The sequence below is a fragment of the Gymnoscopelus microlampas genome, assembly GCF_963454915.1.
Source record: "Gymnoscopelus microlampas genome assembly, chromosome: 19".
Lineage (NCBI taxonomy): Eukaryota > Metazoa > Chordata > Actinopteri > Myctophiformes > Myctophidae > Gymnoscopelus > Gymnoscopelus microlampas.
In genome coordinates, this window is record NC_139956.1 from 30,047,700 (window position 1) to 30,060,940 (window position 13,241).

The following is a 13,241-nucleotide window of genomic DNA, read 5'->3' on the forward strand; positions in this document are numbered from 1 at the left end:
GAAACAGGCAGTTGTGCAAACACAGCAGCAATATTTGTGGTGTAGTGACAGGGGAAGGGTGTCCATTCATTAAAACCACTTTAAATATTGATCATATGTGTGTTCCTGCACTATCTGCCCTGTGTTGATATTGGTAGATAGAGTGTACATACAAACACAGCAACTGCCTTTAAATACATGTGAAGAATTGCTACTTTTAAGTTTTCCACCAAGCTATCCTTCCTTAGTAGCCTAGATATAATGATTTAACAACAAATGCACAATGTTTGTTTCTGGTCTAGTTTTAAATGTTATTGTTATCTTTACATTGCTCTACACCCTCTGTTATTTTTAATCATACATACATTTCTTAGTTTTACTTCACACTTGTAAATGTATGTTTCCCATGCCAATAAAGCCCATTTGAATTTAATTGAATCAAATTGACATATTATTATGTGACATAAACCAGTGTCCCTAGGGAGGAATAAAGTAACCTAGAACCTTGATGTCTTAGGGGAAGCCATGGCAAAACTATATCAAAATAATGTATAAACTCCAAAACTCTCAGAGTCTAATCCAGGGATGACTTCTGTCCTGCTTATAAGTAATCGTTTTAAATATAGTTTTGCTCTTGTTAAGATAAATTAAGAAAAGCATTAAATTAAGGAATATTGGATCAGGAATGTGACAAAAACTAAAAAGAAATCTCTATGAATTCAAGGTTTAATGGGGTGAGTAATTGATATAGAACAATTAAAAAGAATAAGAGAAGTTCAAATTTATTTTCATATAATTGATAACAATGCACATCCCCATTCACATCTTGGCCAACTCAAAAAACAAGAGCATAGTGAGTGATTACATAAAAACAGTAAGTTTTAAAACAGTATTTAAAAAAATAAAACTCCACAACATGCTACAAGTACTGTAAGTAAATATGTAAGCATGATAACTATATTCGGACAGTGATTCTGTTTCCGTGGAATCTATGTTTCTGTGGATTGTATGTTAATCTGTATATTCATTTATGCCCTTGAAGGGTTCAATGTTAATGCATTAACTCTGTATCTTATGCTCTGCTGGGGGGGTTAGTGATCTCAGATTCTGTGTCATGCTTAATAAATCTGTAGTACACAATGGTTAATCCTGAGCTGAAGTGTCTAACTGAAATACAGTACATTCCTAAATGGCCATGTCCAGTCCAGGTGGGGACCACTTAAGACAAATCCATCCGTGGAACTGTCTTCCTCCTGCGTGGCACTCCACCATTCTCCTTGTAGGATGTGAGAAGGGCCTGGGTTAGACTCTTGCTGATCCTGATCAAAAACGACACAAACACACTCGGTTTCAGACTAACAGACAATGCTTGCATGAGCAAAACAACTGAAACAACGAAATATAACTGTCTGACTGTAGCTGAAACTCACCCATAGACGAACTGAAATGTAGCTCGGCAGATGACAATGGTGTGAACCATGTATGTTGATCTGCAAAACTTTCGCTTCGAAGCCACTTTCTTGGAGGACTGAGTCATTTCTGAATCATTTATACACGTCTTTAGAATTCCTAGAAGAAGCATGTCTCTGTGGTCTTTTGGCAACGACGCCTTGTCCATTCTGGTCTCGTAGATCAATTCGGGAGACAATTTTTTACTGCAAGACACGGGCTGCCGTTCTGAATTCTCCTTTCGTCTCTGTTGGCATTTGCAATCGAATTTTCGTATCTTTTCCATTTCTGCCAGGCGATTGGTGTCCGCTGCTATATTATCAACTGCTGGACCTTTCTTCTTCTGGCGTAGTGCTCCCCCATTCTCCTTGTAGGACTGGACAAGGGCTTGGAGAATTGTTTTGCTGATGCTGAAGAAAAAAGACAAACACTTTCAGAGTCACTAACAGCAAACACAGCAATATACTGTACACACAGGGATGTACAGTAGTCTGTAGGCTTCACATTACATAATTATGGTGGAACGGCTGGTCTATATTCACTGAAGTGCTCAAATTCGGTCTAGAGCCTGCCTTCTGTATCCGGTTTTGTGTTGTTTCCGTATCTGCTATATCTAGTTATTACTGGTAACCCTAGTGTTAGCACAACGTAAAACACAATTAAGAACATTAAGCAGACGCACAGATTGCCTTAATGCCTTATTGTGATTATCTTTTTTTCTATGAACAAATAATTTTGCACAATGTAACAATGCTCGCATACGGCAGGATATAGCACATCACATGATCGTTTGCGATGATAGAATGAACATGTTATTATAAACACACAAGACATTGGTTATCATATATAGATGACACTCACCCATAGACGAAGCAAAACGTAGCTCGACAGACCACCACGGTGTGAACCATGTACTTTGATTTGTGAAACTCTCTCTTCCTGGACACTTTCTTAGAGGACTGGGTCATTTCTGAATCATTCATACACGTCTTTATAATTCCTAGCAGAAGCATGTCTCTGTGGTCTTTTGACAACGACGCCGTGTCCATTCGGGTCTCATAGATCAAGTCTGGAGACAGTTTCTGACTGCAAGACACAGGCTGCCGTTCTGAATTCTCCTTTCGTCTCTGTTCACATTTGCAATCAAAGTTTCTTATCTTTTCCATTTCTGCCAGGTGATCGATGTCCACTGATATTTCGTCTTCTTCGTTTTCCTCCTCGTCAGAAAACGCCAAATCAGACTCATCCAAGACGTGCAAGTTAATCAATAGAGGATGTGACGCATCCTGCATCTGGGCAACAGGCTCGCAAACCTCAGTTTCACCTTCCGCTTGTTCTCCATCTTCATCTAGTGGCATGGGTGCTGCCCCTGACTGTGAAGTCTCCTCCACTGCTGGAGGTGTGCTGTTTCTCTTTTGGTGTTCTCTCTTTGACTGTCTGGCAAAACGGTCAGTCCCTGAAGGCTTGATGTCACTATGGCCCAGGTGTAAGGACGGTGCCCAGTCTGGATTGCATTCTTTCATTTCATATGCTGGTTGACCTGGGGGAACACGCAACAGAAATAGTGCTGTCAGACATTGTCAAGCTGGCTAAAAAGTCAATAATAATACCTACTGTATATTATCACATGCACAACTTTACATCCCAGCCTTACAGAAAGACAGAGAATGAGTGATTGAGTGTGTGTGGTGGAAAAAGTATTCACATTTTGTTACTTAAGTAAAAGTATCAATACTACTACAATGTAGAAATACTATGTTACAAGTAAACGTCTGGATCTTTTGAATCTTTTGAAAATAGCAGATGTATAAGCTCACAATGCATTGCATCAAGAAAGACACAAACAATCTCAAATTTGTAGGCCTACCTAAGTACGGTACTTGAGTACATGTACTTAGTTACTTTCCATCCCAGTCTTACTGAAAGACATGGAGAGGGAGAAAGAGACGTGATTGAGTCTGTGCTTGTGAGAGAGAGAGAGAGAGAGAGAGAGAGACACAGACAGACAGACAGACAGACAGACAGACAGACAGACAGACAGACAGACAGACAGACACACACACACACACACACACACACACACACACACAGAGAACATAGACTGGATTGCAACATAGACGAGAAACATATATTCACATGTCATCGCACAGTCTCTGTGGCGCAATTGGTTAGCGCGTTCGGCTGTTAACCGAAAGGTTGGTGGTTCAAGCCCACCCAGGGACGAAGATTTTTTTTTCAGAGAGAGAGGCACACAGACATAAACATAACATAAAACTCACCAGAATGAAAATGACGGGAACACACTCTTGCATGTTCAGGAACGTTGTTAAACGTGTAGTCGGCTCGACGTACAGCAGACAGCCATGCCACACGCCGTCTCTTCGTTACTTCAGAGACCAGGCTCGACTCACACTGCTTCCATGTGGGAATGCGGTGAAATGTCAGTCCGTTGACTTTTTTAGCCCCTCTATTCTCACCTCGTCGATGGTGAGACGCCGTGGAACAGTTTTTCATGCAACAATTCCATCCCATTTTGGCTTAATTAAATACTGTTGTTGAAAGAGCACTGGCGCTGTGAGAATCGATACACACTAACTAGTAGCCTACTAGAGAAACTTCCAGTGAAGGGATTAAGATCTAGTAACGTCCATGGTCGTACTTTCATTCTGATAGCCAAGAAGAAAGTAAACATAACAACTGAACACACACACGCGCACGGTTTTTATGTGCGGTGATCGGTAGCCGAAACCAGAGGACAATAGGCAACATTAGCCAACCAAAATGCACATGTAAATGTTGTCTTGATGTGCGTCTCCTCTCCAGTCTCCACCCCCAAAGGGGGTACAAGACTTTCAATGTTTTAGGTAACCTAAAGACACACCAGTATGTCCACACTGCAAATGTAAACAGTGTGACTAGCCTTTTAGTCACTTAGGTACTCTTGTAACTGTCCCAGAAGGAGAGACAGTGGTTTCAGTTATAATTATAAATATGTCTTGTTTATATAAAGTTCATGTACACTGGGTTAAAAGATTCATTTCATTATGAATAAAAAGTACTAAAAGTTACAATAAATATATTAAAAAGGTTTATATAGTACAAGATTTAAGGTAAAAACGCTGTGCCCATTGCTTGGAGGGTTTATGTTAAAGTGGGCAGGGTCACGTGGTGAGAGTGAAGCTTGTCAATCAAATCAGAAGCAAGCAGAGTTGACACAGAGAAGTCACGTCTATGAGAAACTCCAGAGAGAGTGATAATATTGCTACAGTTCTGCACAAGGTTCAAGAGGCGCACACGGTAAATGTTATTTCATTCTGTGCCTTTAATTGATTCATGTGTTTATTTTTGTTGTATTTATTATGTACAACTGTAAAAACTTCGTTTGAGAGACTTCTTTGTAACATGGCAATTATTAGATGCACCTGTGTGGACTTAATAATCAAGAGGACTCTGCTTCACAATGACTATGGAATCAATAACTGAACAAATGTATGTTTTATTTCTTTTATAGTTTTCACGGTGTCTTATGGTGTTTACTGTTGGAGGAGTTTGGAGAGTTGTGGAAATAAAAACCCAGAAAAGACATCTGTATGTATGATGCGTGGACATTTGTTGAACCTGTGGCAGCTACAACTCTGGAGCGTTGGTTCTCAAAGTGGGGTCCGGGGACCCCCAGGTGTCCTTGAGGGAGTTCCAGGGGGTCCCCAGCTAAATGATGGATAGTTAGGAAAATGGACCCTTGTGGGTCTGTAACTCTGGGAGTGTACAAATGGAACCAAATGGACCGTTAGGGTCCATTTGTACACTCTGTGACATCATCGTTAGGCAGGATTTTTTTCCCCAAAAAAGATTACAATTTTTTTATTCAGATTTTTATTAAGGCATTGCAACTTTCCAGGAAAACAAAGCCTGCAGTTTCTATTAGCTTGGATTCCCCATCGATGATGTCACTGGTAGACGGGTTTCTGAACTGTCTATACAGCCCTGCTCTGAGACACAGACTGATTAGATTTTTTTTTAACCATTTTATCATGAGCATTAGTGAGGACCTACTATATGAAGATATGTTGAAACGTGGTGAAGTCGTCCTTTAACTTTTTCCTTTCTCTCATTCATCACCGATCCAACATCTCTGTGTGAAGTATCATGTAACATGAAGTAACATGGGTGGGACTCCCGGTCCGTAGTAGTTTAGGGTTAGGCATAGTTTTACTGAGGTTACGTTTAGTTATAAGGTTAGGTTTAGGCATAGTTTACTGAGGTTACGTTTAGGAATACTAGGTGAATACCGACAGATTTGCCCCAGGGCGGGTGTTTTGGGGGCGAGCGTTTTGGTATTCTTAGAAGGTTCAGCAAACTTATATAATCATGTAAACAAAAACAACAACCAAAAAGCACAACAAAATAATTTTCCACAATGACTCACTGTTTTCTGGACCATGCAGGACAATGTGTCATTGTTGACTCGTGCACTTGTCTTAATATGACCTAATTTGTTCAACAAAGTAAAATGACTGGAGACATTGATGTGGCTTCTCATCACATAGGCCTATTGTGGTTGTGCAAAATCATAGGCCTACTAATGGAGGCACCAGAGTAGCCTAATTTCAACCAATGCTTCAAGGCTCAGAGACCCAGTGGGAAGACCCCACATTGCTTGACCACCACAGCTATATAAATTTGGTAGATATTATGTCAGATAAAGCCACACTGCTATACAGGGGAATGCAGGAAAGGATCCTAGGTGGCGAACATCATGTTCTCACTGATATCCACCAGAATGCATGTTGCAACGGTTCCAACTTTAATTTGGTGTGTTAATGCCTTTCATTCAGTAAGCTGTCATTTACATTTCCTTGACCAAATAATGATGACTTTAATGAATATAAAACTAAACCCTATCTCAGGAAATATTGCTTATAGTGTTGAGTAGGCTTAGCAAGCAAGGTGATTACTGCATAGATGTGATGGGTAAACAATTTTTAATCCTCCCCTGGCATCCAAGAGAAACCATCTGTTTCAGCATGCCATTGTCATTTCAAAAGAATGATCTTATGCTTCATATTGATCATCTAAATCTGTAAAGTAACTCGTAGCTGTTAAATAATTGTAGTGGAGTATAAAGTATCAGGAGATACTCAAGTAAAGTAGAAAATATGGACAGTGGGTTCCTGGATTGCCTGAGGCAGTGAGGCCTGTTGATGACGTAATGTCAGCCCATCATAATGGTGCAACTCATCATTCAGCATACATTGTTTACACACCATTGAAGTTAACTTGTTCTGATGACAACCATATATTTGATAAGCTGCTAGAACAATAATTCAAGATTTTATAAAAATAATGGCTGCTCTACATCTACAAACTACTTGTGCAGGTGATTTGCATCTGTGTGCAATACTGCTTGAAGAGACCCAAAGACATCTACTACCTGAGTCAACGCTTACATAACAATTGAGTGACAACGACTATAGTCTGCTATGAATAGCTCTGGCGTTAGAAGTGTATTGTTCTCTATGGCAGGCAGTAATTAAATTGTAAATTGTACTTTTGGGGCAGCCTTTTCAGTTGACTCAAAAGGCTGAATGTCCTGGTCATGCATTTATTTGTCACCTGAATGTCTAAATCATTCCAGCAATTCCTGCTTAAGTTCCTTTGTTCTAGTAGTGCAAGGTAGCCTATAAGAAACGTTTGTTACTATAACATTGTTACATCTTAGTACACAAGATTAATAAACAGTAACAAATAAATAATGAAAAATAGCAGCAATAAAATAAATACATAAAATGCAGTATGTGCATTGGCACACTTTTGAGGTGGTTTAAGGTGCCATTTGAATGGTACTGTGGCAATATGAACATGGCATATTTACATATAGATAGCTACAGTGCAATGCAATGAATAGAAAACAAAAACATAAGAAAAGAAAAACAATATCTATCTACTGCAGATGATAAGTGTATTGATGTAAACCATAAACATCTGATACTAAATACCCCCCTTTTTTGCCATATCACCACTGGTTGCTGCTACTGTTGTCTTACAGAAGGTTAGAATGTGCAGAGGTGGACAGTAACGGTGTACATTTACTTGAGTACTGTACAAGTACATATTCTGAGGATCTGTACTTTACTTGAGTATTAGGTTTATTTGATACTTATTATTATTCTTACTTGAGTACATTTCCAAGACAAATATTTTACTTTTGTACATTTCTAAAAAGGCTGAAAATTACTCGCTACTTTTAGGTATACGCACACAGCCGAACGATGGAGAAAAAAAAAAGTTTTCTGTGCGTGCGCCAGGCAGTGCATCTGTCTGCCTGCCTATGTGTTTGTGTGCTGTATACGAAGGGCGCTAGGACCCTGGGGGTGCCGCTCGTGTGTGTGTGTGTGTGTGTGTGTGTGTGTGTGTGTGTGTGTGTGTGTGTGTGTGTGTGTGTGTGAGATAGATTTCTGTCCCTTTCTGCTTTTTCTCACTTCCCTGTTGGCTGGAAACGTCTGTTGGTCAGAAAGAATCTTTCCAAGGTCCCTTTTAGAGAAAATTGTGAGAAATATCTCCCATGGTACCTGGTACATTTCTATTGAGTGCAATATTTTGTTTTCTTTATAAATAAAAGTACTCACTTGAAATGGCCCATTAATTGTTAGGCTAATATTAAGTCAGTGTCACTCACTCCCGACCCTGTTTATAACCATAATAACTGAATTTATAACCATAACATCCTCTTATACATCACGTACACTATCATGTACATACCTATTACTATACAGTATGCTGCTCCTTTTATAACAGCCTGATACATTGGGCTCAATTCACTGAGCTGGTCGTAAATAACGTGTAAATAAAGTGACTAAAGGAGGGTGTATTTTCTCTAAGCAAAACTGAAGTGCAATTCATGAAATGGTGTCTAAGTCCCTGAAATGTGTGGATCACATGTGTATGTCATGATGAATCCGGACGGCTGCCAGCTGATCGTAAAATCAAAAGCTCCGAGACCTAGGAGTACAACCAAGCATGTGCGACTGGATACAAGACTTCCTGTCAAACCGACATCACGTGGTGAGAAATGGGCAGCATCACATCTGACCCCCTGACCCTCAACACTGGAGCCGACACGACAGTGATAGGTCGAATTGTCAACAATGACGAGTCTGACTATAGAGATGAGAACAACCTCGCCTGTAACATCGACAAGACCAAGGAGCTGATCGTGGACTTCAGGAGGCCGCGGAGAGATCATGCGCCCATCCTCATCGATGGCGCTGCAGTGAAAAGGGTCAGAGAGTTCAAGTTCCTCGGAGTACACATCGAGGAGGAGCTCAAATGAGACACACACACCACACACGTGAGGAAAAAGACTCAACAGCTACTGTACTGGCTCTGCTGCCGCCTGAAGAAGTTCGGAGTAGGACTCAGGCTGTACTACAACAGCTTAGTTGAAGGCGTTCTATCGGGCTATGTTACGGCCTGGTATGAAAACTGTACTGCCCAAGAAAAGATAAACCTACAGCGAGTGGAGCGACCGGCAGAGTGCAGAATGGGAGGCGAGCTCCCTGCGCCAAGCAGACAAGCACCACCCAAGTCACAAACTGTTAACCCCCTACAGCGACCGGGTAAGGGGGGCTACCGCCCCTGGATGGCCAGCGAAGCCTCTCCACCTGCTCACGCTCCTCCTCTGGAACACACACACACACACACACACACACACACACACACACACACACACACACACACACACACACACACACACACACACACACACACACACACACACACACACACACACACACACACACAAATTAAATTAATCAAGTTAAATAAACATGTTTTAATTTTTTTTTAAATAAGTGTTAAAACAATGACAAGTCTGACTATAGAGATGAGTATCAAGAGCAGCACCACCAGGTTCATGAACAGTCGAGGTTGTACAACATAATAGAAGTTACATTTCTCACCAATCACTATATTCAAAATTCAAAAGACCATTCAATTATTGCTCTTGAATACAGACAGACCACCCACCCCTCCTCTACAGTACTTGACACCCTCTGCCAGCACTGCAGAGGAGAAACAGTTGAGGTGACCACACCCATGATTAGCACCACTATTAATGATTCAAAAACTTCAAACATTAAAATGCATTGGGATGTTAAGAACACTGTCCATGAACCAACACTTCCACACAGTCATTTCCAAAGCCGGCCGGCAAAGTTAGTAAAATGGAAGCCACTGTGTTGTTAGGTGTGTGTACATTGTCCTCAGTGTTTGTAATTCATTATGTATGTTTCTGCGTTTGGATTCCAGGGACACACCAGATTTAGCTTTTGGGATACAGGGTCCCTAGCTGGAAAATAACTCGTGGTCAGGGTTCTGCAATGTGTTCATCTACTTACAGGTGAGACCCTCACAATTTTGAAGTCTTATTATATGCTTCTAATTAGAAGAGTAATGTGAACATAGAATAAGTCAATAATAAGTAAGTGTATTATCAATAAAAGCAAGATCAAAAAGAAAGTGTGTGACTTCTAAAATGCTGATGACAGCACTTTCAGTTTCATGTACTGAACCTACTGTGAATACATATGGTTTACATACATTTCAGTTACTTTGGTATTTTTCTCTGTTCACTGTTGGCTGGAAACGTCTTGCCAGTGGCAAATGCTTTTTCCTCTTGAAAAATGTATTCTCTCTACCAATATGTAAGTTTCCTGGTGTCTTCTCATTTTACTGAACTTCAGGCTGTCATTGAATACTTTCTTGCCACAAAATGAGCCATTCTGGCCGAGTCCCATCCTGTCCTTCAATAAAACCAGTTAAGGTAACTCTCAAGGTATAGCCTTACTTTCTTAGCACTTTTGCATTTCTCAGACAAGTGCCATTCATAGAATTAGTGAGAGTGCAGGTGGTTGAGAGCTCACAGAGGTGAGCCCCCCCCCCCCCCCCCACCCCCCCCAACCCCAAGTTAGTTCAGCCAGCTGGCCTCCCAAGAATGTCAGGTCCCTGCTGAATTTATGCTACCATCAAATTACCTTATGTGAACCCCCCAACGGGGGGTTGGGGGGAAAAGAGAGAAAAAAAAAGGAAAAAAAACAGTAACTTCTTGGTAAGTGAAAAGTACCTCAAGTCCTTGTGTAATAGGTCTATTCCCGGAAAACACAGTTTTCCTATTAAATTAGATATTTCTGTAGCCTTATTGACAAATAACATGTTGGACTACGTCCAGTATAGAGAACTTGAACTGTATATACTGGCTCAATGCTGTAAGTGTAGAAACTTGAAGGTTAAAATGTTCCTCTCTATTATCATGTCGGTGATTATATTGAATAACTTGGTTCCTTATTATTTTCTCCATCAGGCCAAAGGCCTGGCAGTGACAACCAAGATATTTTTTTTCGCCACCAAGACCAAAAGTATGATGATGATGTATTTTATAAAAAACAATGTTTTCTCTGTCATTCTAATATCTCTATTTGGATGATTATCTGCTGGTGGTAATGTAAATTTCCTCTTTGAGAATTAATTAGTATATCGTCATCACACCACATATGTTTTCAGTCATGATATACGTTATATCAGACATACCTAATACTTATGTTTATCTTTGTTTGAAAAGCCAAATTCTTTATACCCTCACTGTCCACTCTCCCCAGAACTCAAGTGACTTCACAAACACTATTAACCCATACAGTACTTAAGAAACTAGCAGACAATTTGTACAAAAATTGTGGGGAAAAATGCTGATGACAGCACTTGCTGTTTCATGTACTGTACATAGATACTTATGATTGACATTTCAGTTCCTTTTTTATTTTTCTCAGTTCACTTTTGTCTAGAAACGCCTTGTCAGATGATTTGTGCTTTGTCAGAAAGCGTCTTTCCAAGTTCCCTTTTTCACCATCGCTGTTGCTAGTGGGACAAAGCTGTGACCTCTTGACACACGCGATAGGAGGTGAAGTGTCCTTCTTAACTTTAACAACCAGCTTAATGAAAACAGACTGTAATGTTGCTAGTTGAGATTTCAGCCATCACTCTGCAGTTGCCCATTCTGCATGGACATTGTGGCCCTGTCTTGCGCGCCGCCTTGCCCCTTATGCCTTAACGTTTCAGGTATTTTTTTTAACTATTTTGAAAAACATTTTAGAATAGTGAAAATTTTGTGATGTTTGGATAAAATCTGTAGGAGTAATATAAAAAAAAATGAGTTTTGCACAAATCGGCCTCCTGATGGCGCTATAACAGGGCCATGTAAAAAAATTGGGCCAGAGGTTCTGAATTGGCATCCAGGGAGTGTGTGTGCACAGTTTCGCAGCGACCGGGCCAACGGTGCCGGAGATTAGCTGGTCACAGACAGATGGACACACGGACGGACGGACGGACGGACGGACAGACAGGGTGTAAAACATACTCTCTCGCCATGCCTTTCGGCCTGGCGGAGACAATAATGATGTCTGGTTTAAAAGTAGTAGTACCCAAGTACTAAACAGGTTACACACCTGGACCAAGATATGCTGCCAGGGTCATTCCTGCTGCACTGCACCTCTCCCCTGATATGATTGGTTGGGGTTCACATTCAGACCAGCAAACCTGAGCATGGTTGGACAACTATTTGGCTTGACTTTTGTCCAGAAAGGCCAGAAACCAGCATGAGCACTGTTTGGAAAATGGAAATACATCACATTTGAGGTGAAATGACAAGGAAAGACAAAGGATAACAGCAAGCCCATATACAAGCAATGGGCATATGGGGGATGTGCAATACAGACCTATTTACTTATTACTTTTTATCTTTTTTTGTTTAGTTTAGTCAGTTGACATGTACCTTTAATGTTTGCCTGGTCTGTGATATAATATCTTCTGCTACAAATGACAGACACCCATATACAAGCAATACTACAGAGCAGTGACAACCATGACTGCTAACATAAGCATAACACATTTAACACATTTGTTGCACTACTCTTTGCCGATCTCACAACGCGTCATGCTGCAATGTGTTGTGAGCTTGTAGATTGACTATATTCACTAAATGTACCCCCCAGAAGAGGGATGCTGAGTTCAAGTGGTCAATAGGGAACACTGGAATTAAGCCTCTGTGTCTCTGTGCAAATCACTGTCTGCTCTCTCAAATGCTTTTTCTGATGTCTGTCTGTGGATCTTACTGAGGGTGTCAACTGCTTTTTCCTCTTGAAAATTACATTCTCTCTACCAATAGTTTCCTTGTGTCTTCTCATTTTACTGAACTTCATGCTGTCATTGAATACTTTCTTGTCACAAAATGAGCCATTCTGGCCGAGTCCCATCCTCCTGTCCTTCAATAAAACCAAAGTTAAGGTAACTCGCAAGGTATATGAAGAAAGGTATATTTAAAAAAACATTTGTAAAATAGTCTAAGAAATTTCAGTGCCTTCAAAGTTTTTTCTATATATGACACTATTTCCTAGATGCCAAATGATGTAAAGAAGCATGGTCCTAGGATTCTCCATTTTGTTTTTAATTAACAATATGCATCCACTCTCAATGTGTATGAGGTCTCTCACACAGGAGTCCTGACACACTAGTCTCTGCCACACTTGATCATCTCCTCTCCTGTGGTTCTGTGATCTGGGTTCTACGATTGTCATGGATGTATTGTTGCTGTATTCATATGTCCACTTTTTTATTATTTTTTTCAATACTTAACTGAATGTATTGTTGTAACTATATATTAATTGTTACAAATGTTATGTATGTATGCATCTTTGTTGCACCCTGCAAGCTTGCTAATGGGAATCAATCACCCAATTTGGGCGTGAGTCAATTTGAGGACACTC

At 40.4% G+C, this 13,241-nt stretch overlaps 1 protein-coding gene across 1 annotated transcript; it reads right to left on the reverse strand.

Moving 5' to 3' along the window:
* Positions 1–1,152: 1,152 nt before the first annotated feature.
* LOC311034463 (uncharacterized protein) lies at positions 1,153–2,720 on the reverse strand (the record flags this gene model as incomplete). The annotated part of the gene is made up of 3 exons (XM_084042345.1): positions 1,153–1,298; positions 1,410–1,838; positions 2,290–2,720. 3 exons carry the CDS (start codon positions 2,718–2,720, stop codon positions 1,199–1,201), a joined length of 960 nt encoding a protein of 319 aa, XP_083898471.1. The 3' UTR covers positions 1,153–1,198.
* Positions 2,721–13,241: the final 10,521 nt, after the last annotated feature.